Raw genomic sequence first — 25540 nt, 5'->3', positions numbered from 1 at the left:
AAATTTTAAAACAATAATTGTTAACAAAAATAACACAATTAAACAATGAACATCCAATAATAAAAACACTAAATTAGTCTAAATATATCACAATTAAACCAATAAAGCAACTAGAAAAATAGAACAATTAAACTAATAAAGCTATTTATTCATAAGAAAGATTCAAAAAAAGCAAAACATAAACCAATTAACCATATATTATAAATTTATACTTGATGTCTTGGGCAAAAGCTATCATTTGACTCCAAAATAGATCCATCAAAAGATACTTAGTAGCCTACCAAATCTATAAAGTATCATAGTCAATACTTAGTAGCCTACCAAATTTATAAACCAAGCAACAAAATATCAGTTTCAGTTTTGAGTTTTAGCAAGGACTCTTAAAACCAAAGTTACCAAACAATCTTAAAGGACCTAAATAACATCCTCTTCACCAAACAACATAGTCTCATCATCGTCCCCATCAAAAGATTTGTAACCCTCGGCATCTTCTTCCTCTTCTGTGTCCTCAGAGTTTGCCTCGTCATCATCTATGATTCGTAGTGAAGACGAGCATGAAGGTGTTGTCCTCTTTGTTGCCCTTGGAGCTGATCTTGATCTTAAATTATGGCTGGACTCTCCAGCCCCGGTAGCTCTAGCAACTGCACCCCATGTCAAAGAGTCATCTTCAAACACCAACTCATTTTCGGCATCTACATCTTCATCCATTATTCCAACCAACCACTCATTGCTATCATCTATATCATTTAAAAGGATTGGATCGATCCTATCACGCATATCATATCGTCATTTTAGTGCTCTATTATACTTGATGAAAACCAAATCATTCAATCGACATTGAGTTAGTCGGTTCCTCTTCTTGCTATGAAGCTGCATTAATTCAAATAATTAATAAGTATAAGTGTATAACTATTTATAATATAATTTTTTATCATTGAATTACTAATACTACAAACTTACATGTTCAAATACACTCCAATTTCGTTCACACCCAGATGCGCTACATGTGAGGCTAAGTACTTTAATAGCAAATTTTTGCAAATTAGGAGTTGTAGAACCATATGCGGACCACCAATCGGCTGTTATTTACATATTATTAGTAAAAAATTAACAAAATTAAAATTCAAATATACTAAAAAATGATTAATTGAGTTGTTTACCTGGTGCCCTTGACTTTCTTTGTCTAATAGCAATTGATGAGCTAAATAGACCATTAGCTTTCATATATCTACTCAACTCCAAAGAAATTTTATCTTGCACTTCAGTGGTTGGAACCAATCTTTCTATGCATTGATATAAACCACCCATCACCTCTTCATCTTGCTTAATACTTGGATTGCTATAAAAATATTCTGGGTTTAAGAAATGCCCAGCTGCATGCAAAGGGCGATGGAGTTGGATATTCCACCTTCTATCAATGATCTCAAAGATGTCCTTATACTTCTCCTCATTTCCACCAAAAGCTTTAGCTATCGCTTCTTTAGCCCTTTCCATAGCCTCATAAATATATCCCATTGGAGGCCTTCTCTCACCATCAACCAACTTAAGTACACGAACAAGAGGGCTTGCTACTTTGAGAGAGTACACAATGCTTGTCCAAAATGAAGGCATCAACACAATATGTGCTACATTTTTCCCTTGTATCTCTTTCGCCCATTTACTGGAGGTCCATTATTGTGAAGTGAACATCTTCCTCAAGCAATCCTTTTGATGATGGATGCTTGATAATGTGATAAATGAAGTGGCAAATCGAGTCGTTGCAGGTCTAAGCAACTCTTTATGTCCAGTATAACGCCTCATCATGTTTAACAAACCCGAACGGTTATAAATATAACCATTTAACATTATAGCTCTCTTTATGGTCATCATTATATTTGGGATCTTAGCAATGTCCTCTAACATTAGGCCCACACAATGTGCAGCACAAGGTGACCAATACAAATGTCGGTGCCTTCCCTCCAACATTCTCCCTATTGTAAAGAAAGAAAATTAGGATTAATAGAAGGCTAGAAGCAATAAACCTAAAATTTTCACATCAAGTACATATTGACATTTATACCTGCCACAACATTAGAAGATGCACTATCAGTGACTACTTGAACCACATTTGTTACTCCAATTTGCTGCATGAACTTGTTAAGCAAGTCGAACATTTTTTCACCGGTCTTTGAATAAGAGGAAGCATCGACAGATTGAATGAACATTGTCCCTTTAGGACAATTCACCAGAAAATTAATCAAACACCTCTGTCTTTTATCCTCCCATCCATCTGCCATAATTGTGCATCCGTATTTTGCCCATTCCTCCTTATGATCCCGCATTAAATTGTTTGTATGCTCCAGTTCTTTCTTGAGGAGGGGAACTCTCACCTCATGATAATTGAGGTTTCATTCCTGGACCATGTTGGCCAATAGCTTCAACAATTGGTGCAAAACTATCATAATTAAGGGCATTGAATGATATCCCGGCATCATACATCCATCTTGCAAACTGTTGGCATGCTCGGTTTCTAAGTTCTTTCTTGCAAGCACTGTCAATTGTTGTTTGCTTACCCTTATCATTTTTTCTATTTTGCACAGCCACTTCCGGAGGAGGGGTGAAGTACAAATCAATAGGACCTTTCTGTTTCTGCTTTTTTAATTGAATATTATTGCTTCCAGTTCCACTTGCCACTCTTTTACCCTTAACATCAATAATTGCAACATCATCCTCATCTTGATCATCCATGTCATCAAAATCTGGCAACAAATTTGCGTATTCCTTTTCTTCTTTCTTCTTGCTCATGTATTCTCTAATCTCCTCTTTTACATGTTCAGGGCACTTTTTACATGTTTGTACATTTCTATGTCCTCCTACAATGTGTTGCTTAGCCCTGTAAATACCCCCTTTCATAACTTTTTCACAAAAATTACATGTTGTTGCATTCCTATCTTGTGGGTTTTGCAGGTGACAATAATTCCAAGCTGGATCCTTTGACATTTTTTCCTATCTATTTAGTATTTACAATGAGAAATAGAATGGAGTCAATGGAGTGATGGACCAAGTTAAATTCAGCAAACAACATTCACACTTTCAGCAAACACCATTCAAAAAGATGCATTCAAAATTTAAATAATCCATGTAGCAAAATTCAGCAGAACACAACAAAAAAAAAAAAAAAAAGAGAGACAGACAGCCTTCAAAGCAGAGATTGAAAAAAAAAAAAAAGAAAAAAAGAAAGAAAATACGGTGGAGTAGATGAAGGGAAAAAAAAATGAAGGCTAGAGAGAACAAAAACATAGTCTGAAATTTTACAGCAATTAAGATGCAACAGACAACAAAAAAAATAATAATTTTAAAAAGTCTTATTTTGTTCGGTATTTCTTTATTAAAGGGTGAGGTGGTGTACTGATTCTCCTACGGGTAATATAACACTGCAAACTATGTTTGCTGAAGACTGATGATGATGAAGAGCGTACAGATTTACAGCTATACACTAAGAAGTTGAAAATGATGGAAAAAAATACAACGAGAAAAAAAATACAGGCCAGAGAGAACAAAAAAAAAAAAATTATATATATATATATAGCAAGACACGGGAGAGGAGTAGATGAAGAAAAAGAAAGAAGAAAAAAAAAACAGAGACCCATAAGTACAAAAACAGAGATGGAGAAAAAGATAGAAGAAAAAAAAAAAGAAGACCCAGAAAAAGAAAGAGCTAAAAAAACACAAAACCAGATATATAGAGAGGAGGAAGAAAAAAAGAGACCCAGAAGAACAGAAACAGAGACGGAGAAAAAGAAAGAAGAAAAAAAAAAAATACAGAGACAGAGAAAAAGATAGAAGAAAAAAAATAAGAGACCTGAAAAAAAAAAAATACCAGTCTACTAGAGACCCAGAAAAAGAAAGAAGAAAATCAGAGAAATAGAGAAGAAGAAAAAAAGAGAAACAAAAAAAAAAAAAAAAAGGGCGAGATATAGAGATTAGAGCAAATGAAGAGAGAGAGAGAAGATGAGAACTGGAGAAGGAAAAAAAAAAAAAAAAAAAAAAAAAACTGACCTGTTAATTTGATAGACCCAGAAAAAAAAGAGAAGAAAATCAGAGAAATAGAGAAGAAGAAAAAAATAATAATAATAATTAAATACTGTTAATTTGATTCGGTGATTCCTGGCCGGACGAACTGGTAGCCCTCTCCTCTTCTCTACTCTTCTCTTCTCTTCTCTTCTCTTTCTCTCTTCTCTTTCTCTTTCCCACTCCCACACGTCTTTATTTCTACTGCAGCCTTTGCTCTTTGACTGATTTGTTTTGTTGACTGTTGGGAGACATTGGGTTGCCAAGTCATAAGAAAACTTTTCTTTTTGTACTTAAAGTTTCCATTTTGTACTCTTTCAGTTTCCAAAAGCTGTAACTATATATATATATAATAATAATATAAACTAAACAAGCAAACACAAAGTACACGTAATACATCAAACAAATATATGAAGGAGCATAGAATATATGAAGCGCGCCTAAGCGCGCCTCTTAAACTATCCAAGGCGCAGCCCAGGCGCGCGCCTAGTGAAGGTCGCTGCGCCTGGGCTAGCATGAGGCGCATGAGGTGCGCCTGTAGGCGCCTTAAGCCTGGGCGTGCGCCCAGGCGCGCTTTTAATAACACTGCCCTAAGCAGAGTTTTCCTTTTGTGTTCCTTCTTTCTCACATTTGAGTTACAGTCCCACTATCCCAGTAAGTGCAGCTCCATAATGGGGTTACAGTGTTACATTACTAAGAATATGGCTATAAAGTGTATTGTCAATTGGGAAAACCCTTCAAGTGCAGTGCACACCTCTATGCCCCAATGCTCATGCACATATAAACACAATCAAGGTACTAAGGATTTATTTTTTATTTTTTATTTTATAAGAAACAAGGACAATTAGTCTTGTATGAACAATAACTAGATTAAACCTTATTTCCAGAATAACAACTTTGGAAGAGTAGTTATTTACTTTATTTTGAAAGGAGATGTCTCTGATCCTTCTACAATTAAAATGCCTTCTTGCTGTTAGACCATGTAGTATTATCATTAATTTCCATTGTCTCTAGAGCAAAGGGTATCCGTTTTTTATTTTTTATTTTTTTATCCGTCAAGTATGGTTTATCAAATTATTCTCTCTGGAGACAGTTTTTCCTAACAAGTTGATGTAATTTAAGCATAGTTTCCTTACTGCTTGATGCCGAAAGCACAAATTATTCATCTTTCATGGGTTTCAAAGTTCCATTTTTTTTGTGTTCATTTTTCATTCCACTAAGTTTTCAGATGATACTGATTTTAGATAGAGCATTCATTGGGATTTCAATTTCTTCTTCATTTCCCCCCCCCCCCCCCCCCCATTATATTTAATTTTACCTACTTTAGATGCCGTGCTTGTTATTGTTGGTTTTTCGAATGACTGATTTTTTTATTTATGATGAAGTATTTGTTTAGTGAAATACCAATAATCTGATGGGGTGGGTTTTTTTTTTTTTTTTTTCCTAACTTTTTAGAACTATTCCTTCCATCTCTTCATTCTATTGTTCTAAATTCTGTGAAATTCCATGAATTAAGACGGTTAGGTTGCATGTTCTGTTGACTTTCTAATATAGAATTGTGAACTAGAAATTTAGTATGGATGGACTGCAATTTTTTGGTCTGGAGAATTGAAAGCAAACCTTCCATGTGCTAGATGACACACCAGGCTGCCATCATATAATTTTTGGAATATAAAAAAGATTGCCTTGTTAATAGAGCTTACCAATTTGGAAGATTGTGATTCAAGAATGACATATTGTGCTACTTCAATAACTTTGTAAATGGTATATTTTGCCTCTGCACAATTTTTCTTGTTAGTTAGTGGTACATGAAAAGTTTTAGAGTATATTACTTTCTATAGAATTTCACTGATTAATACCAGAATGTTAAGACATAAAAAAATTTATCAACTGATTTTTGAGGCCTTTATTTACTTATATGAAATGTAAGTGAAGAAATGATTCTACCTTGCACACACATTTAAATTTCATAATTTGATATAATGATAAAATAAAATAAAAATATAATATCACAATTTTGAAGCTTTTGGTTTATTTTTATGTGTTTAGAAAAGAGTTACTACTTTATGTTATCGAACAGTTCAAAAAAAAAAAAAAAAAAAATGCTCTAAGGTTAAAATAGTTATTTCAGTAGTATAAGTGCTTTAATAAATATTTTGCCAAACAGACAAAAAAAACTCTTATGGCATTGAAAGCTCTTCTAAAATGCAGTTCCTAAACACCAACACATAAGTCAAATAGAAGTGATATCTTCTTCTTCCCTTTTTCTTCTGCGTAAAAGCAGAAGTAAAAGCTATGCCAAACGGGACCTAACTCGTAAGTAGGAACGGCAGAGTTCTGAAGAGGGAGCACTTAAAACTGGAGTTCATGCAACCAATGAATAAAAATTTGATGGAATTACTGGAACTTGGTTTCACAGATAATCCTAAAATTTATGTAGTTCTCTAGAGATACCCATATAGGCTATATTGAATTCATGTTTGACCCAAGTTCTTTTTGGTAATAGATTTTGATGTTGCCTCTGAAAGCATTGAATTAGCGCCTTGGAAATGGAATTGGAAGAAATGTTTGAACTAAAATTCCTTCAATTTCAAGGCGTTGATTCGGTGCTCCCAAGCATAGCTTCAATAATGTTAGTTTTGCTTTTTTAGTTGATAAAGTGCTTGTCACTGGATAATATATCAAGCATCACTATGGCTTTGCACCTACATGCTAGGTGTAGAGGCTGGGCTTGAAGTTCACTTCAAGTCTCGGCTTCATGTCTACTTGCTAGGTGTAGAGGTTGTGTGTGATACCCCTCGTTTCTAGAGCCACGGGTGATCAAGTCCGAGCACAGATCCGAGGGATACCAAACAATCAATATGTAAACAAGCAAGAATAAAATTGAATTAAGACTAAAATAATAATGCGCTGAAAGAAACTAAAATGAAAATCCTCAAACCTTAAATAATAAATTAATATAATTTAAATCCGTACAACTCGGGAATTCACCTAGTGGACCCCTAATTCCAAAACTTTAAATAAATTTACAGAATTAAAATCCAAAACCAAAATAGAAAGGAAATCCTATGTAACCGGAAGAGTGAGTGTCTGTATCTGCATCAACACGATCAAACTCTAAGCCTGGTACTGGCGAATACCTGAAAAATAGAAATGGGTCAGGCCCACATGTAAGTTTCAATCTACTACAATCCGTACATAAACCTGATACGCAGATACATCCTTGATAGCTCGGCAATATCTACAATAGTCCATATATATATATATACATACTATAGGATGCTCACTAGCCTATAACATAGTTCAGCCTGGGTAGAAGGTGACATATAAAACACGCTTTTCAGCGGCCAAGTACCTAGACCTACAAGGGAACATTAGCTATATCTAGCTACCCAACCTTTACAATATATGCACCCTAACCGTGATCAGGAGACTCAAGCTCGTATCACGGTACCATAAATATATATATATAAATTCCTTCCTAAATGCAGAAAGATAAAACAAACATCCGTTATGTCGTTCAACTGTTTTAGTTGACAGGACATGTATCTATGTAGGAGTTAACTATTTTAGTTAATCCATTCCGTATGTATGAAGGGGTAGGACTTAGCTTTTTGATCTAATTCATCCCTGATATGTCACCGTCCCATACCGGTACATATAATGCAAATGATCCACAAATGATGCACATTCATTAGAACATCAAACATATCCAGAAACCAGCATAATAGAAATCAGATATTATTAAGATCCTATCATGCATCCAGTATATGATTAAACCATAAATCCTTCCTTTAAATTGTTAAAGTAATGATAAGCAACTTAAATTATCCAATTCCATACAATTGATCGAACATAAATTTTAACAGTTCATCAACTAACATCCATAGCACAATATAATGACAAATAGAGTTATTACTGTGCACATTATACTAGACTGCCAAAAAATACCTCCATACTAGTCCGGTTCGTTTGCTAAAACAAAACTAATAATCACAACCTACATCATCCTTGACAGCATGCCAAGTAATGCTTAAATTACATGATGTCCCTTTAATCCTTACTATAGATCATGTGTCTGATATAACGACACTCAGAAATCTACCCGAAGTACATCTTATGAAATCCCAAAAGTATTCCCATACAAGTCCATTTAATTCGCTAAAATAAAGCTAGCAACTAAAACTCCTACAACTCCTGTCGGCATGCAACCTATCAATAAAAATTACATGACGACCCTAACCATAGCATAAACAACCCTCTTGGAACTGAAACATGTCATTTATATCATTGGTATAAATTCCTAACACTTACCTTTATAGCAGTTCATTTAATTTGCTAGCCAACCAACGATTCCAGTTCTCCTTCCTTCTTGACAGTATTGAACATTCTTATTTTAAAATTTATGTTGTCCATTCCCATGACCTGAATCAATACATCTTAGGTCTTAAACATCCTCTGTACACCATTTAAGAACCCCCATGAAACTCCAAAATAACCCTTTTACCCCTGAAGTATCAAAAATCACCAGAAAGACCCCGGAGGGGTTTCTGTTCAAAGGAGCCGGCTCCCCCCCATGGGAGCCGGCTCTTCATCTTCCAGAGCCGGCTCTCCCTCATGGAGAGCCAGCTCTACCTTCTTGGGAGCCGGCTCCCTTATTTAGGGAGCCGGCTCTCTTCCCCTGAGAGCCGTCTCTGCTCCATTGCTTCGTCTTTGCTTCGTCCGGTTGCGTCTATGCTTCCGGCGAAGTCCAGTGTTCTATTCCAGACCTTTTTAAGATTTTTAAGGTTCCATTAATGCTCTTAAATCCCTAGAGACTCCTCCTATCCCAATGTGAACCAATTGACAAACAAAACTTAAACTACACACACAGTTTATGCAAGAATAAGTTTAAACTGAAAACGCAGAACAGATTTCAGAAAACACCAAGCATGAATAAAGTCTATTTTTTTAAAGTTTATTTAAGTTCCTGGAGTCTATATAAGATGCACATAACACAAGTTTACAGGAGAGGAATAGACTGAAACTTGCCTTTAGATTTCGGTGTGAAACTTTAAGCGTCGTCTCTAAATTTAAGTTTCAGAAATCTCTAAGTCTGTTTCCCCTTTGCTCTGCTCACAGTTCCCTTCCTCTATTGCTTCTTAGTTCCATCCAGAAGCAGCCCCTCTGTTCTTCCTCCAGTCTTCCTCCTTTAGCCTCACAGATTATATTCCGAGACTCTCTTTGTTTTCCTCTAAAAGAAACTATTTCGTGAATAGGGTTTTTTTCCTAACAGACGTAAAAGAACATAAATATATATAGCCGTCTATAAAACCCTAACCCTAATTCTAATCCTAACATGTGACGGCTAAGCTCACAAAAGAAAACCCTAAATTTACACTATATATAAAACCAAATAAAACAAATAATCCATTTAAACCATAAATTAATCAAAAAATTAAATTAACTCATAAATAAAACAATTACAGTAAAACCACAAACTAATCAGATAATTTAAATTAAAACAATTTCAATTCAACAATTAAATTAAACACATAAATTATAATTAAGCAATCAAGCAAAACAAATAACAAATAAGTCCAATTATTAAATTAAAAAAAAATGAAATACAAATCAAAATTGAAAATTAAATTCCCATTACCATTTTATCCTTTTGAAAACTAGGGGTATTACATTGTGCTTGAAGTTGATTCCCTTGTTACATGATTTTGTTGTGCACATCAATTGGTAATCATATGAACGGATACTCTTTTTTTTTTTTTTTTTTTAAGTATTTTTTATGGGATTAAATTAATCCCCCTGTTGCACATAATATTGTCATGCCTGGACAGTTGGTAAGGACATGGTAGGTATTTTCATTTTATTATATAAATATATAAATATATATATATATATATATATATATATATATATATATGTATGTATGTATTTTAAGGCTTGAATCATCACATTGGCACAGAAACTTTAATAAAATCCATGTGCAAAGTAAGTTACATTGTTGTCATCAGGACGTGATGGACAGGATGTGAGATATAAATTCTGTAATTGACAAATTTCGGTGTCAAAACAAGTTCGACCGAGTTGTAATTTCAAGTTATCATATCAGGATCGAGCTCGGCTGCGGAATTGGAAGGTTGTTCAAAGATACTATACTGAGATCATCAAGAAAGGAAAGAACAACACTTTAGGACACATTCCATACTTGGTATTTTTTCATATCTTACCAAAACAGTGTTTTCAAACCTTTAGAGCCATATGATTCAAGTCTGGCAAACTTGAAACGGTTCAAGCTTGTTGGAACCGGTTCAAGCTCTTTAAAGTTGCATAAAAAATTCACTGCCATTCTTGAACCGGTTTAAGGGTCTTCTATAGGAATTGGTAACTTTTGAATCCCATCTTGATTTCTTTCCTAGTTGGTTTAGAATTATACTAAAAGTTCTATGCACGAATTTTTATTTCATTTTCTGAAGGATTAGGTCTTTGAAAATTCTATATAAACCCTGATATACATTTAAGTTTAGTACGGCTTTTGCATTACAACTTCATACTTCATAAAAGCCTTAGGAAGATTATTTTTGCAGAAAATCCAAGTTGATTTCTCTGTCAGTCTTTCTAGAACATACACATAAACACAAGAGTGAGTTTAAAGTGTTGTTCAAATCCTTAATGTGATCAAAGTCTTGCATCGACAACGATCAGAGAAAGGCAGATCTACTTCTACATCAAATTCAGATAATGAAGAACAGAAGTAAAAGCGATCACATTTTGAAAGGGTCAAAGCATTCGAAGAGTGTTGTTTGATTTACCTGCAACCCTTCTACAGAGATCAAGAATAAGCCTAAAGTCAAGTGCTGTTGGATGGGACATCACAAAGCCAGAGGAATATTAGCTATTGGTGTTTGGTAGAACGATATGGTGTGAGCCTGAGTTAAAGTTCAGTGTACTTTGTTTTAAATATAGTGGATTGGTTTACTTTGGACTGCACAGTCCATAAGGTTTTTCCCATGCAAACAATTGGTCTATTTTACCAATTGGGGTTTCCTCGCTAAAAATCCTGGTGTCATCTCTAACTCTTACTTTGCTTTATTTTATCTTGCATGTGATTAATTATTTAATTGCTAAAATAAGTAAAGATTAGAAAGACACTGATTTGTTTCTAAAAATACAAAACTTTCTAAATATTCTGTTGCGTACAACTCACACAGAATGATGTAGGCATCAATCAATTAAGTGAATTATGGTGGTGTATATCCTTTTATCTTATTTGTTATCAAGTAAAATTTTTTTTTGAAGAATTTCAATGCAAGAAGAAATTCAGTTGGATACAACAGCTGATCACTTAGCCTTTTTCATAGCTATTATTTCTTTTAGCTAATGTATAGCTCCTTGAGAGTCCAAGAGAGAGAGTTTCGTAATTGTCTCTTGTTATTATTTTTTTATTTTTAATTTTTGCACTACGCTTGTTGATCAACGAAGCTGAACACCAACGCCGAACTAGTAAAAAAAAGACTGAAGTGATCAACGAAGCTGAACACCAACGCCGAACTAGTAAAAAAAAGACTGAAGCCGAGTTTATGCAGGTGAACTAAGATTTTTTTTTTTTCTTCCTTCCCATCTCTCATTTAGATTGCTCTAAATATATCATTCTAGTACTGCTGCATGATATACATATATATATATATATGTACATATATATATATACATATACATATATAAAACCCATTTGAATTTCTCTACTAGTTCTAATATGTATACATATACATATAGAATAGGTGGCAGCTTGATCGTTGGTAATTTCCACTTGATTTGTATGTGTAGTTTACCTGTCAGGTACGTAACATTGCCATCTTTGCTATTAAACCATTTTGAGTTTTGATCTTTAATGTGTCACAACTCCTACTTTGGTGCCGGAGAAGTAATTGATTGCATTGACGTTCACTGATCAGTATCAAATATCAATAGGTACACCTTTGAAATTATTCTTGCAACACTTTTTTTTTTTTTTTTTAAAGATTTTATTTCTAATGTCCACCACAATTCACATTTTGGTGCCGGAGAAGAGGTTGACCGAGTAGAATTGGCTTTGGAGTTGTGTTGACATCCCAGGGTAGCATCAACGGAGGTAAGCCGATATATATATACAGAATGATTCTGTTTTATCTTCAATCCTTGCCATAGTTGTGTCTGTTAGTCTTTAATGTACATATATGTATGCCAAAGTTCTTGAAGTTTTGACATCTTAGTTTGATACCTATGAATGGTGGCTTTGAAGCAGCATGCTCTACCAATGCAAATTAGACCATAATCTACCTTCTCCATGAGAAATTCCACCATCTTTTGATTTTATACCCATCAGCCCTTTTGGACAATTTGTTTAATACCCATCAGCTCGCTTGGGCACGCAATCTTTATAATCATCAGCTTTTATTTATTTATTTAGTTTTAATACCATCTCTAAATTTTATATTCACCAGGCCTTTGGGATTTTTTTTTATCAACTTTATCGGGCACTATTTCTTTGATTTTAATACCCATCATTTAATTTTGTAACCATCAGCTATCAAGGGCATAATCTCTCTTTTCTTTTCTTTTATCATTATTATTATTATTATTATTATTTTATATGTACCCATCAGCTCTGTCGAGTAATGTTTTTTTGATTTTTAATACTCATCATTTGATTTTGTAATCATCAGCTGTCAAGGATACAATCTTTCTTTTCTTTTTATTATTATTATTTTATATATATATATATACCCATGAACTCTGTCGGACACTGTTTCTTTGATTTTAATACCCATCATTTAATTTTGTAACCATCAGTTCTCAAGGGCACAATCTTTTTATTTATATATTTTTTATATACCAATCAGCTCTGTCAGGCACTGTTTCTTTGATTTTAATACCCATCATTTGATTTTTTAACCATTAGCGTGCTCTCCAGAGCACAATCTCTCTCTCTCTCTCTCTCTTTTTTTTTTCCTTATTTTTTTTATATATACTCATAAGCTCTGTCGGGCACTGTTTCTTTGATTTTAATACCCATCATTTGATTTTGTAACCATCAGCTCTCAAGGGCACAATCTTTTTATTTTTTATATACCCATCACCTCTGTCGGCCATTGTTTCTTTGATTTTTATACCCATCATTTGATTTTGTAACCATTAGCTCTTAAGAGCACTGACCATCATTTGATTTTGTAACCATCATATATATATATATATATATATATATATATATATATATATATATATATAACCATCAAATGATTTTATAACCATCATCATTTTTTATATGACCATCGGATTATCATTTATTTCTTTTGATGAGTCATGATTGTATTTTTATTTGTATATATATATATATATATATATATATATATATATATATATAACCAATGTCACATTTTGTACTTTCAGCTATCGGCTTCTTAACTCCAGTGCATCAACCATGGTGTTTTTTAAATTCTTCAAGAAGAGAAACTTAACCATCATTGAAAGGGAAGGTGACCCTCAAGAAAAAGGAACAACATTAGATATGGGTACAACATTTACCGACAATTCCTCTTTTCATTTGCTAAGGTCATCGTCAGATGCTCAATATTTCCTATCCCAATGGTCAAGGGTATCGTCTTGCAATCTCACCAATCTCAGATTTAATGAGAATAGTGAGAACATATACATGCATTGATATTGGATTCAGCACTCCATAAAAAGGCTGGTAAACCTAAACAATTTGCACTCTTAGGACATAAATTGCATACTAATAAGGTATAGTACGTGGAGTAATTCTTTGAAAGTTTCAGCAGAGTTGTTATATACTAAAGGATATTTTGAGTGGACAGAGGACATTCTGGGCAGCCACAACAATCTTCTTAAAAAGGGGATAACATTATTTGATGCCATATTTGCCTTATTATTCTCATATGATCGCCACGGACTCGTGCTCAAAGCTTTCCATGGGTCTTAGTGCCCTTCAACCACTACACTTCATTGTTCAATTAGAGAACTTTCCATTTCCCTTCGAGATTTATGTGTGTTGGGTGGTTTCCCTTTGAGTGGAAAGTTTTATGATGAAGTTGTCCCTGATGCAGTCGAACTATCTACTGTAAGAGAAGATGAAACTTTATTACTCCCTTTTAGTTGCTGCTGTTTATTCCTGGCCTTTCATAAACTCTACAAAAAATGTAAAGCAGACTGTGCCGTAAAAATATTTGATTTTGTGGATTTTTGGTTTAAAGGTGCCATATGGCATAAGAAGATACCTATGAGAAGGGCAGCAAGGAACAAAACTCAATGTCCGAAAGAGACTTACAACCCTTCTAGAGTGATTCCACCACCTAGAGCTCTTTTAGCTAGAGAGGATGAGGTTCTCAACGGTCTTGGTGTGGAACAAGAGGTGAAAGAAAAGACTCATTTACGTACATTTTTAGCGTATTGGCTATGCAAATTTGTTTTACTTGCCAATCCCGCCAATATGATCTGCTTGGGGTATTTAAAGTTTCCAACATGATGGCGGAAGGGGAAAAGTTTTGTCTTTCAGTTCCGTTCTTGCCAGTATCTATAGGGGTTTGAATGAAATGGTTTCTTCGCTTGAACTTGGGAATTTTAATGTGGTATTTCCGATACATTATGTGTATGGGTGGATAGCTGAATACTTCAAGACCCATTTTTTTGCTCCAAATTCCAATTTCTCGCCTCGGATGACCATTTATTCAGGGAAGTGTTAGCAACACATTTTGAGGAGTTAGAGGCACAAGATTTGTTTAGGTTCTGTAAAGGGGTGTTGACTTACCTCGCTTATCCAAACAGTTTCCCCAAAGAAAGCTTCTAATTGATGATGGGAAGTTAATTCTTTCAGAATTTGAGTGTATAGCTACTCTTCGTTTAAGTTACATGACGTTACGCCATGGGAACCGTTTTATTATCGAGCCTTATAGTCCTCACAGGTTGAACAGAAAATTTGGGTATCACAAAGATGTTCCTGGAAAGTTGAAAGAAGATATTTGCAACGGTACCTTAGAAGTGATTTCAAAATATTGGAAATTCTCCACACGATTTCGTACACAATCTAAAATGTTAGTTCCATCAAAATCAAGCTTTCAGAAATTTCAACTACTGAAAATTATGTTAAATGGTGGTCTCGTCTGCATGTGGACCCATTTACAGAAAAGAGAGCGTCCTCGGGGTAGATCAAATGCGCAATTTCTATCGAAAAACAGCTAGCCACTACAAGAAAAAAAGCTTTTAACGACCTGTAATTGACGACATGCTTAAAAATTGACGACATGCTTAAAAATTAAGTCTTCATAAGTACTAATTTAACACTTATTTTTAAAGTAAGTCGTTAAATATCATAACACACTTAAAAATTAAGTCTTCATAAGTACTAATTTAACACTATTTTTAAAGTAAGTCGTTAAATATCATAACACACTTATATTCATGGATTATAGGTTTGCCCATTCAAGTTTCTTTTAAAGACTTGTATTCTTTACTGTAACGACTTATTTTTTATATCGTAAAAAGTGGGCCAAAAATTCTTTCTTATACTAGTTTGCCCATTCAATTTTCTTTTAAAGACCTGCATTTTTTACTGTAACGACTTATTTTTTATACCGTAAAAAGTGGGCCAAAAATTCTTTAAAACTCTAATTCCCTCGCGCTATGACTATAGGAAAAAAAAATCTTTCCCGCGCTAAGCCCACTAATAGACGATCTGGCGCCCTACACTAAATTAGATCGTTTCCTGTCCTCCATTCTAAACCCTATTTTTTCAGCGACTCCTCCCTAATCTAGCGATTCATCCCTAATCTATACAATCATTGAACGCTACCAGACAGAGTAGAGGTTTTTGATGAAGCTGTAACAACCTAGTGATGAGTAATAGATGTCTTCGAGTCTTTGTGAGTTTTATTTTCTTTACTTCTTTTTCAATTTTGATGTTGTGAGTTAGATTATGAGATTATTGCATCTGATGGTGAGATTTAGGAGTTATTAGGGTTTACCATCAATTTCACTTGTCGTCTAGTGAGTTTAAGAGTGCTGAATCCATCATTTATTTATTCAATTTTATTATTTCTGAATCCATCATTTATTTATTCAATTTTATTATTCTGCATAATCGTATATATTTATGCTCATCAATTTACCATCTGATCTTCTATTTGGGTGTTCATTGTTTTTGCGTTCTGATTGAATTATTACTTTTTAGGAGACATATTTGTGTTTATTCTTTGATTCGTTATGTATGCTGAAATTATTTCAAAGTTCTATTATGTAAATTCTATATTCTTTTGTTGATAGATTAATATATTATTTCGAACCATGTAGTTCAACGTTGGATCTTTATATATTTTTTGCTTTCACGGTCTATGTTTTGGTGTCATAAGAAAGATTTCTTTATAGTTCTTAACTTCTTTTTCTTCCTATAATTTATATTCAGTGGTATATCTCTTTAACATGAATGCCAGCACACGAAGAAACCTGTCATTCACAATGCACGGCGTTGAACATGCTTTCACATTTTTTTGCATAGCTGGAAATTTCTCACACATTGCGACATGAATTAGATCCTCAATCGGTAATATATAGAAGTAAAGAAGTTGTTCATTGCATCAATCAGATCCTCACCTATATTGACATAGCCTTCTTGAAGAAATGAGGATCAAAAGGTATCCCTGCGTGGCCTTTTCACTTGCTTCTCACTGGCTCAATTTATTGCCCTTTCTTTGTTTGCGTTTGGACAATGGAATGACTCTTCTCCTAACTCTGCTCCTTTTTTTTTTTTTGTTTTTTGATAAGTTCTCCTAACTCTGCTCCTATGCTTGCCCCTTTGTTTTGTAGTACCTATCGCACTGACGTCACCCCCCTTTCTCTGAAAGGCACTAAGCGGTAAATCTTCTCAGATCCCGGACAAGCTTTCTCGTACGATCTAGAGCCTGACACTCTTACTTCCACTCAGAAAGCAATTCTTCTTTAATAATGAGACTCTATTAGTGAAAGCAGTAACCAGATCTCAAGCTAGGCTCTAACACCAGAATCTGAAACCAGTATAAACAGAAAAAAGGGAAATCTGAGAGCACAGTAGGTGCAAAGCAGGGATTAAACCAGTATATATGCATCTACATATTGAAGCCATTTTTGAAATGTGTGAAATGACCTACCAAAAATTATCTGCTCAAGCAGTACCATGTAGATGCTCAATTAAAATTTTATTTTTTTGCCCTTTTTTTCAGCAGTTGAACTTTAGCCTTGCCCTTAGGAATTAGGATTATGGACTTGTGGCAAACTTTGAATCATATAGTTTTGGGATTTGATTGATTTCAAAACATATGGCTAACCTGATTATAATTTTAGTAAATTTGTTTAGAGCTTTATGTTTAATGATATCATAAGCTTATGCCTACTTTAAATCTCCTTGTCTACTCCCTATCTCTTACAAGTCTAGTAGGAGCTTTTGAACTAGTCTCAATAGGTAGTCTTTTTCTTAGTAAAAATTTTTAGCATTCTTTTTATTTTTCTTTTCTTTTCATGTTGAAATTTTTCATCATTTTTGTTTTTTTTTTTTTCCAAACAAATGCTCTATTTTTTAAAAAACAATAACCTTTATAACTTTTATAAGCAATATGACCTAGTCAACTTCACAATGATTTTCAATTAAATTTTCTCAGAGTTGGACTAGTGCACATGAAAAATATGAACTCAAGAAACTTATCTCTAAAAAAAAAATAAACAAAACAAATTATCTTTCAACATATAGATTACACATCAAGAATCTTTTCATCAAATAATTATGTGTCTCCAATTTGCATTAAAAAAATAATTAATTCAAGGGAAATAATTATCACTCATGCATTGCAAGAAAAATATGATCATCAGTTTCTCATGAAAGAAAAACAACCTAAATCCTAAACTACAAAATATGGTCCAATGGAAACAAGATATACATCAAAGCACAATCCATGACCACAAAAACTTTTTAGGATTTACTCTGGGGGTTTTGCGCCCAATGACTTATTGGAAACAAATTTCATAATATCAATAGGCACATACAATTTCAAATTCTCTTTCTTCACCCAAACAACTTTCACCTTTAACTTTTGAAGAGATTTTTGAGGAACATCAAGAGCATTTTTTTTCTTATGTGAATTCCTTTTAGCACGAAAATTTCTAGGTTTATTCCAGTTATTTTGCTTTCTAACATGAAACCTATTTTATGCAAAGGAATTATAATCATAAAAATCAAAACAAGAATTATCCCTTTTCTTTTTATAACAATAGTGTTGACTATGTCCAATTATACCACATTAAGAATAATAAAGTACCTTGGACACATTCTTAGCATGCATAGGCTCAACAAAAAGTTTAGGCTTAACAATAGGCACATTCAAGTTCATGGGTTTAATAAAAACAGTTTGACCCTTTTTATTAGATGAAGCCTCGTTAAAACCTAATCCAGTGTTATCACTTATATGCTTAGCAACACTAATCATCTTATCAAGTTTAATCTGTCCAGAAGTAAAAACAATCAATTTTTCTTGTGACTTTTTCAATTTAAGCTCAAAAAAATTAAATTTGGCAATAAAAGATTCTCTAGGAGAATTAGCTTGACTTACCTCGCTCTCGAGAATTTTACTTTACCTTGAAGATTTTTTCAACTTTGTTCTTCTCAAGCAATTTTTACTTTTGCTTATTCTCCTTCTTCAAGATATCATTCTCCTTTTTCATCAACTCTAGTTCCTCATATTGTTTCTAACTAGCCTTTAACATTGCCTCAAAGATTTTCAATGTATTGCTTTCACTTAGTTCTTCTTCAATTTTCTTATCATTTGAATTATAAGAAATAACCTTGCTTAATGTCCCAAATTTGGTAGAATCTCCTATACAAAAAGAAGAATTATTAGCAGTATCATTATCAACATTACTAAGAAAAGTATTAGAAGCATTTTTCTTATTTTTCGTATCTTTGAATTTAGAAGAATCTCCTTTATTAAAATTTGTATTCTTTCTATTTTTAAGAAGTCTTCCATATCTTTTAGATAAACGAGAAAGTTCATCTTCAGAACTTAAATCATCAAAAATAAGATCCAATTCACCCTTATTCGTAGGATTTTCCAACATGAATTTTTGAAAGCAAAAATAATTTTATTTTTCAAAAAAAACTTCTACAAGGATGTACACACAAATTTTGTAGGTCTGCAATAGAAACAAAATATGGAGCAAATAATATAATTTTATTAATTTGAGAAATTGAGGTACAATCCTCTATAATATTCTTTACAAAAGAAAGAACTGGTCTTTTGATTAAATCTCCTTTTTATTGTTGGTTGGTTGTATCCAAGGGCTGTGAGAGCTTGATCTTAAATCACCGTCGAATTTGGATGAAGAACGGCACGACTTTGGATGTGCTTATTGTTGATTACCGTGGAATTTGATGAAGACCGGCACGATTTGATGTACTTGGTGTTTTTTGCCTTTGGGTTTGGTTGTTGGGGATGAGAGCTTTTGTATTTCTCTCTGGAATTCTGGATTTCTGAATTCTGAATTTGTGTACCCCCTCCTTCTTCCTCCAGGCCTCTATTTATAGGCTTCTTGGATTAATAAGATGATGACATGTGTTATTTCCTGATAAAGATAAAATTATAACTGGGCCGGGCTAGTTATATTGTGATAATTATCCTTAAAAATAATTATTCCAAATATATTTTATTTAAGAATAGTTATTCTTTTTATTTAACCATCTGGGCTGGGCTAATTAAATAATTTAAGTGGACTAAGTGTGGGCGAATTAAATAACTTAATTAAATATTAGGCCCATATTTAATGGGTCCATTTATCCAAATCAAAGTCCACTAAAATTTTAGTGTCTACAAATTGCCCCCACTTCGAGTCCCAAGCTTAACAAGACTTGTCTCCTTTTTCAAGTGGGACTTGAAGTATCCAACTTCCCTTTTTTGCCTTTCCAATCCCACTTTGGAAATTTTACTTTCCAATTTATACAAATCCCTTGTATATATATATATCACCCAAGTCATAGGATTTTGACATCAATTTCAATCAGCTCTGAAGGACTTTTAAGATCGCAGCCTCTGAAGATTGTGTAGAATTGTGGCATCTGCTTAAACACATAGGTATGACTGTTCTTTCTTTTCTTCTTCTTTTTTTTTTTTTCCTTTTCTTTCTATTTCTTCTTCTTCTTCTTCTTTTTTGTTTTTTTTTTTGTTTTTTTAGGACTTAATTAGATATAACAACTTGATTACACCAATCGTATCAGAAATTGAAATCTTCCTTCTTCACAACATTAATCGAGCTTCAAAATTTGTGTATTATTCCATCATGATGGCATTCAAGTGTTTTATGAAGCAAAATGTGACTATTTTAAAGAGCGAAAATTGTCGAAGAAACCAAGGAACCACATTAAGAGTATTCGATTCACTTCTCGGTCGCGATGCCATTCATATGCCTGATCCCAAGAATAAACATTATTCTTCTCATTGGACACGCATTCAAATGCCTGATCCCGACAATGAACAATGTTCTTCTCATTGGACACGCAAGGCTACAGGCGACCTTACCAACTTTGGTCTTGATCACATTAACGGAGAATCCCTTATCTCGGAGGCCTTGATATTAAATTCTCCACATCATGAAAGAATAGTTGAGGAGAACTAGTTTTCACTATTGGGTCACAATGTTCAAGCGAACTATATTGGGAATGGTTAGAAGATGTCTTGGCGCGCTTCAATGACTTCTTATTAAAACAAAATCTATATGGTGCTCTATTCGCCTCCCTGTTTTCATATGATCACCATGAAGAGGTATTCAAAGCATTCCTCGAATGTTGGTGCCCAGCCACTAATACTCTTCATTGTTCTATTAGCGAGCTGTCTATTTCCCTTCGAGATTTATATGCGCTAGGCAGTCTCCCCCATCAAGGAAGAATTTATGATGAAGTCATTCCATGTGTAGATGAACTCTCGAGAGCTGGCAACAACAAAGGTTCTCTCCCTTTGAGTTGTCAACATCTATTTTTGGCTTTCCACAGACTCCGCAAAAAGTACAAAGGAGAATAGAATGTGAATATATCTGACTGGATTAGTTTCTGGTTTCAAGGTGCATTAAGGCATACCAATCCCTTAAAGAGAATAAAAAAAAATAAAGTTTATCGTCCAAAGGAAACTCAGAACCCTTTTGGTGCAATCCCTCCTGTCCGGCCAATGTTCAACAAAGAGAATGAAGTATTTATTAACCTTGGTGTAGATGAAGCATCGAGAGACACCACTTATCTAGCCGCTTTTTTAGCATGTTGGCTCTGTAAATTTGCCTTGCCGGCACACCCTGGTAACGTGATTCGTCTTAGAACCTTCAAGGTTGCCAGCATGTTAGCAAATGACTGCAACATTTATCTTTCCATCCCAGTTTTGGCTAGTATTTACAGAGGTTTGAACGAGATTGTTTCCTCACCAGATCCTGGACGTTGCTCTGCGGTATTTCCTGTACACTATGTATTCGGATGGTTGAGTGATTATTTTCAAACTAATTTCACCGTTCCCCATACCAAATACTGGCCTCGAATGACATTATATGCAGGAGAAGGAGGAGCAAAACATTTTGAAGTTTTTGAAGCACAAAATTTATTCAGATCATATGAAGGAGTAATTTTAACTAATCTGTTTAAAAGATCTTTAAAACAGCGACTCATTGTGGATGATGACCAAATGATAAAGCCTAACTTTGACTACCTAATCAGTCTTTGATCATGTTATTTGACATTGCGCCAAGATGACCGTCTTATCATTGAGCCATATAGTCCACATAGATTTAGTCGACAATTTGGATACCACCAAGATGTTCCTGGAAAATTGAAGAACGATATTCGTAATTGTACCTTAGAAGAACTCTTGAAGTGTTGGACTTCCTCCGTTCATTACTCTTCTGGTTGCGACACGTTGCTTCCTTCAACATCTAGTCACCAGAAGTCCTCAATTACCAAAGCATATGCTAAATGGTGGTCCAACGTATATGTTGATCCATTTAAAAGACTGGTTTCATTGTCGACTAAGTATACAATTTCTCCAAAGGAATCGCCAGCCAAAGTTAGAAAAGTCATTATTAGTGGACTCAAGTCGAACTCTCGTTGCAGACAAGAAGCCATTGAAACTCACAAGATCAACAATATTAATGTAGACCCGCCAACGGAGTAATTTCTGTCACTAGTAGAATCTCGACAACATTCTCAATTGTTAGTCCATTCAGATAAAGAAACTGACAATGAAGACCGTAACTGGAAACATGTAGGTGTAAATAACTTCCCATATGATCGGGTTGTTATTCCTCATAATTTAGACCACTTGTTTGAAGGAGTTAATAGCAGTTCGGAACCCATCTGAGTAAAGATTTTTTTTTTTTTTTTAATTATTATTTTTTATTTGTTTTTCTTTTTCATTATCTCAATTTTTTTCAGACAAAAAATAATGAAGGCTTTCTTGGAGAGGATGTTGTTATGGTTACTAATCCTGTATGCAGTGGGGAATCTACTTATGGACCCTATGCATTTGATTTAGCAGCTAAAAGAAACCGTACAATTACTCAATATGAGAACAACCCTCTTTTACAAGAGGTGGAGTCCCTTGAGAGGCATTCACAATCCCAAGCCTCTTTGATTGAAAAGGACGTCCAAAGCCAACAAATGATTATGAATATTGAAGAGATTCCTGCAACTGCTACTGCATTATCGACTAAGAGTCATCATGTTAGGGATGCCAAGATATCTCACTGAATCACATCCTCTGCAACTACTTTTGACCCCGAGGAGTGCCATTTCTAAGATTAAGCACACGGTGGCCAAAGCATTTGGGAATATCATTAAGAGTAAAGTGAGGTGTACACCGCTTTCGAAGATTTCATCTCTTAAACCAAAGTTTGACGAGATCTTTCTTGAAATTTCTAAACAATGTGTGGATTTTTCGGAGTTCCGCCATAGAATTGATGCATAAGAAAATAACGAAGTTCGATTCAAGCATAATCATGCCTTATCTGAAGAAGTACGCTCTCGACGTTTAGCCGATGTTGGTTCTCACCTTAAAGAAGCTCTTGCTTAGATTGTGCAGATGTGAAACAAGTTCAATCAGCTCAAGAAGCTTTACATAATTGTGAGAGAGAAATCGAACTTTTGCATGCTTGTATGGAAAGACATAAAGCTACCATTGAAGAAGCTAATAACCGAATTCTCCAAAGAAAAGCTAACATTGCAAAATTCAAGGAGGAACAACATTCAATCGAAGAGACCTTCGTTGTCACTGATGATGATATAAAAGCCTTAAATTTCATGGAGAAACTGTTACAAAATGCTCAAATTGAAATTAAGGATCTCCCTTTGTTGCCTTAATGAGAAGGGTTTTTTTTTTTTTTTTTTTTTTTTTTTTTTCACATACCTTGTAATAAAATATCATTTTATTATGACAAATTAATGAATTTGATTTGTTTATTTTGCTATTCACAGTTTATACTCTTGCGGGCCAGGAGTGAATTTTTTTTTTTTTTTTTTTTTTTTTTTTTTTTTTTTTTTTTGTATCATATTGAATTTAGAATGAAATTCTAAGCTGCCTACATACCCCCATATGAGGGATCAAGTCATCACGTAGTTCAAAATTGAAATGAATTTTTTTTTTTTGGGCCGTACACAGTTTTAGCTCATGCGGGCCAGGAGCATAGTGCATTTTAAGCTCGTACGATCAGGAGCATAGTGCATTTTAAGCTCGTACGATCAGGAGCATTGCCATCATGGGTAGTAGCGCTTCAGGAACTTGCCACTAATGGGCCCCACTCTTACTCCGTCTTCATCAATAATGAGATATGCGCCGTTAGTATAAACTTCACGAACAACATATGGTCCATCCCATTTGGATACAAATTTATTTCCCTTGCGATTCATGACAATTGGTCTACGAACAGCTAATACTAAGTCTCGAACTTGAAATGACCGAGGTCGAACTTTCTTATTGAAGGCTTTAGAAAGTCGAGCTTGATAACACTCTAGCTGTTGTTGCGTTTCTAATCTCTTCTCATCTAATGCTTCCAGTTCTTGAAGACGTAAGATGGCATTTTCTTCACTTGTAAGACCTTCCTGTATGGCAATCCTTAACAAAGGGATCTGTTGTTCCATTGGAAGAACTGCTTCTACGCCATAGACCAGAGACTACGGAGTTGCTTGAGTAGGTGTACGGTGCGTAGTACGGTATGCCCACAATGTTTCTTCCATTCGCTCATGCCAATCTCTCTTTGTCTGGTTGACTACTTTCTTCAATAACTCACAAAGAGTTTTATTGAATGCTTCCGCGAGACCATTGGCAGGGGGATTGTACATGGAGGACTTACGTTATTTGAAACCAAACTTCTTACAAAGGTCAGTTACCCAACTATTTTTGAAATTCGTCCCATTATCAGTGATAATGTATCGAGGGACACCATATCGATAGATAATGTTCGATTTGATGAAATCAACCACTGTTTCCTTTTTCACATGTTTATAGGGTGCAGCTTCTGCCCATTTAGAAAAATAATCAGTGGCAGCCAAGATATATAAGTGGCCCTTTGAAGACTTGTCTAGAGGACCAACTGCATCTAATCCCCATGCATCAAATGGTCATGACGTCACAGTAGGGTGCAATGGCTCCGGTAGTTGGTGTATGAAGTTAGTATAGAATTGACAGGCTTGACACCTTTTCACATACTCCATGTAGTCCTTGACCATGGTGGGCCAATAATAACCCATTCTTTTGACACGAAAGTTAAGTTTTGGTCCAGACTGATGGGCTCCATAAATCCCAGAATGTGCTTCCTTCATTGCATGGGTGGCTTCATCATTTGCGAGGCAGCGAAGGAAAAGGCCCTCATATGAACTCCTATACAACGTATCATTGTAATAGATGAATCGAGGTGCTCGTCTTCGTATTTCAGTCTTGTGGCGTTGATCTTCGGGAAGTTTTCTATATTCCAGATAATCAATGATAGGGAGTCTCCAGTCTTCTTCCTCTTGTATCCAATAAGAAACTAAATTACTTTCTTCAAATTTATCTTCCAAGACTTGTGGTAAGACCCATCGTTGACATATAGGAACATCAACTAAGTCCTCAGCAGTTAACGCCAATGTTGTAGCTAAATTTGCCGAAGCATTAGCTATCCAATTTTTTTTCCTCGGAATGTGTTCTAGCATGACGCTATCAAATCGTTCCAACAAATGAGAGGCATAACGATGGTACGGCACTAGATCATCTTTCTTAACCTCATATTCTTGAAGAAGTTAGTTAATCACCAACTTAGAGTCTCCAAATATTTCGAGATCCATGATCTTCATCTCATTTTCCATTTGAAGGCCGATAATCAAGGCTTGATATTCAGCTACATTATTTGAGCAATTTTTAGCGAGTGCAAAAGAGTATGGAATAACATATCTTTGTGGAGAAACAAAAATTATGCCTGCTCCGGC

At 34.5% G+C, this 25540-nt stretch overlaps 1 protein-coding gene across 1 annotated transcript; it reads right to left on the bottom strand.

Moving 5' to 3' along the window:
- Nucleotides 1-414: 414 nt before the first annotated feature.
- On the bottom strand, nucleotides 415-1611 carry LOC132277438 (uncharacterized). Its single transcript, XM_059779296.1, has 4 exons — nucleotides 1161-1611; nucleotides 961-1079; nucleotides 809-870; nucleotides 415-766 (listed from the first exon to the last, which is right to left on the bottom strand). The coding sequence occupies exons 1-4, from the start codon at nucleotides 1609-1611 to the stop codon at nucleotides 415-417; spliced, it is 984 nt and encodes a 327-aa protein (XP_059635279.1).
- Nucleotides 1612-25540: the final 23929 nt, after the last annotated feature.

The sequence above is a fragment of the Cornus florida genome, unplaced genomic scaffold (genome assembly GCF_030987335.1).
Source record: "Cornus florida cultivar Cherokee Brave unplaced genomic scaffold, ASM3098733v1 CherokeeBrave_3.0.0_Hap2_Chr10, whole genome shotgun sequence".
NCBI lineage: Eukaryota > Viridiplantae > Streptophyta > Magnoliopsida > Cornales > Cornaceae > Cornus > Cornus florida.
The sequence above is the reverse complement of the archived record's forward strand: the minus strand, read 5'-3'. Positions and strand labels throughout refer to the sequence as shown.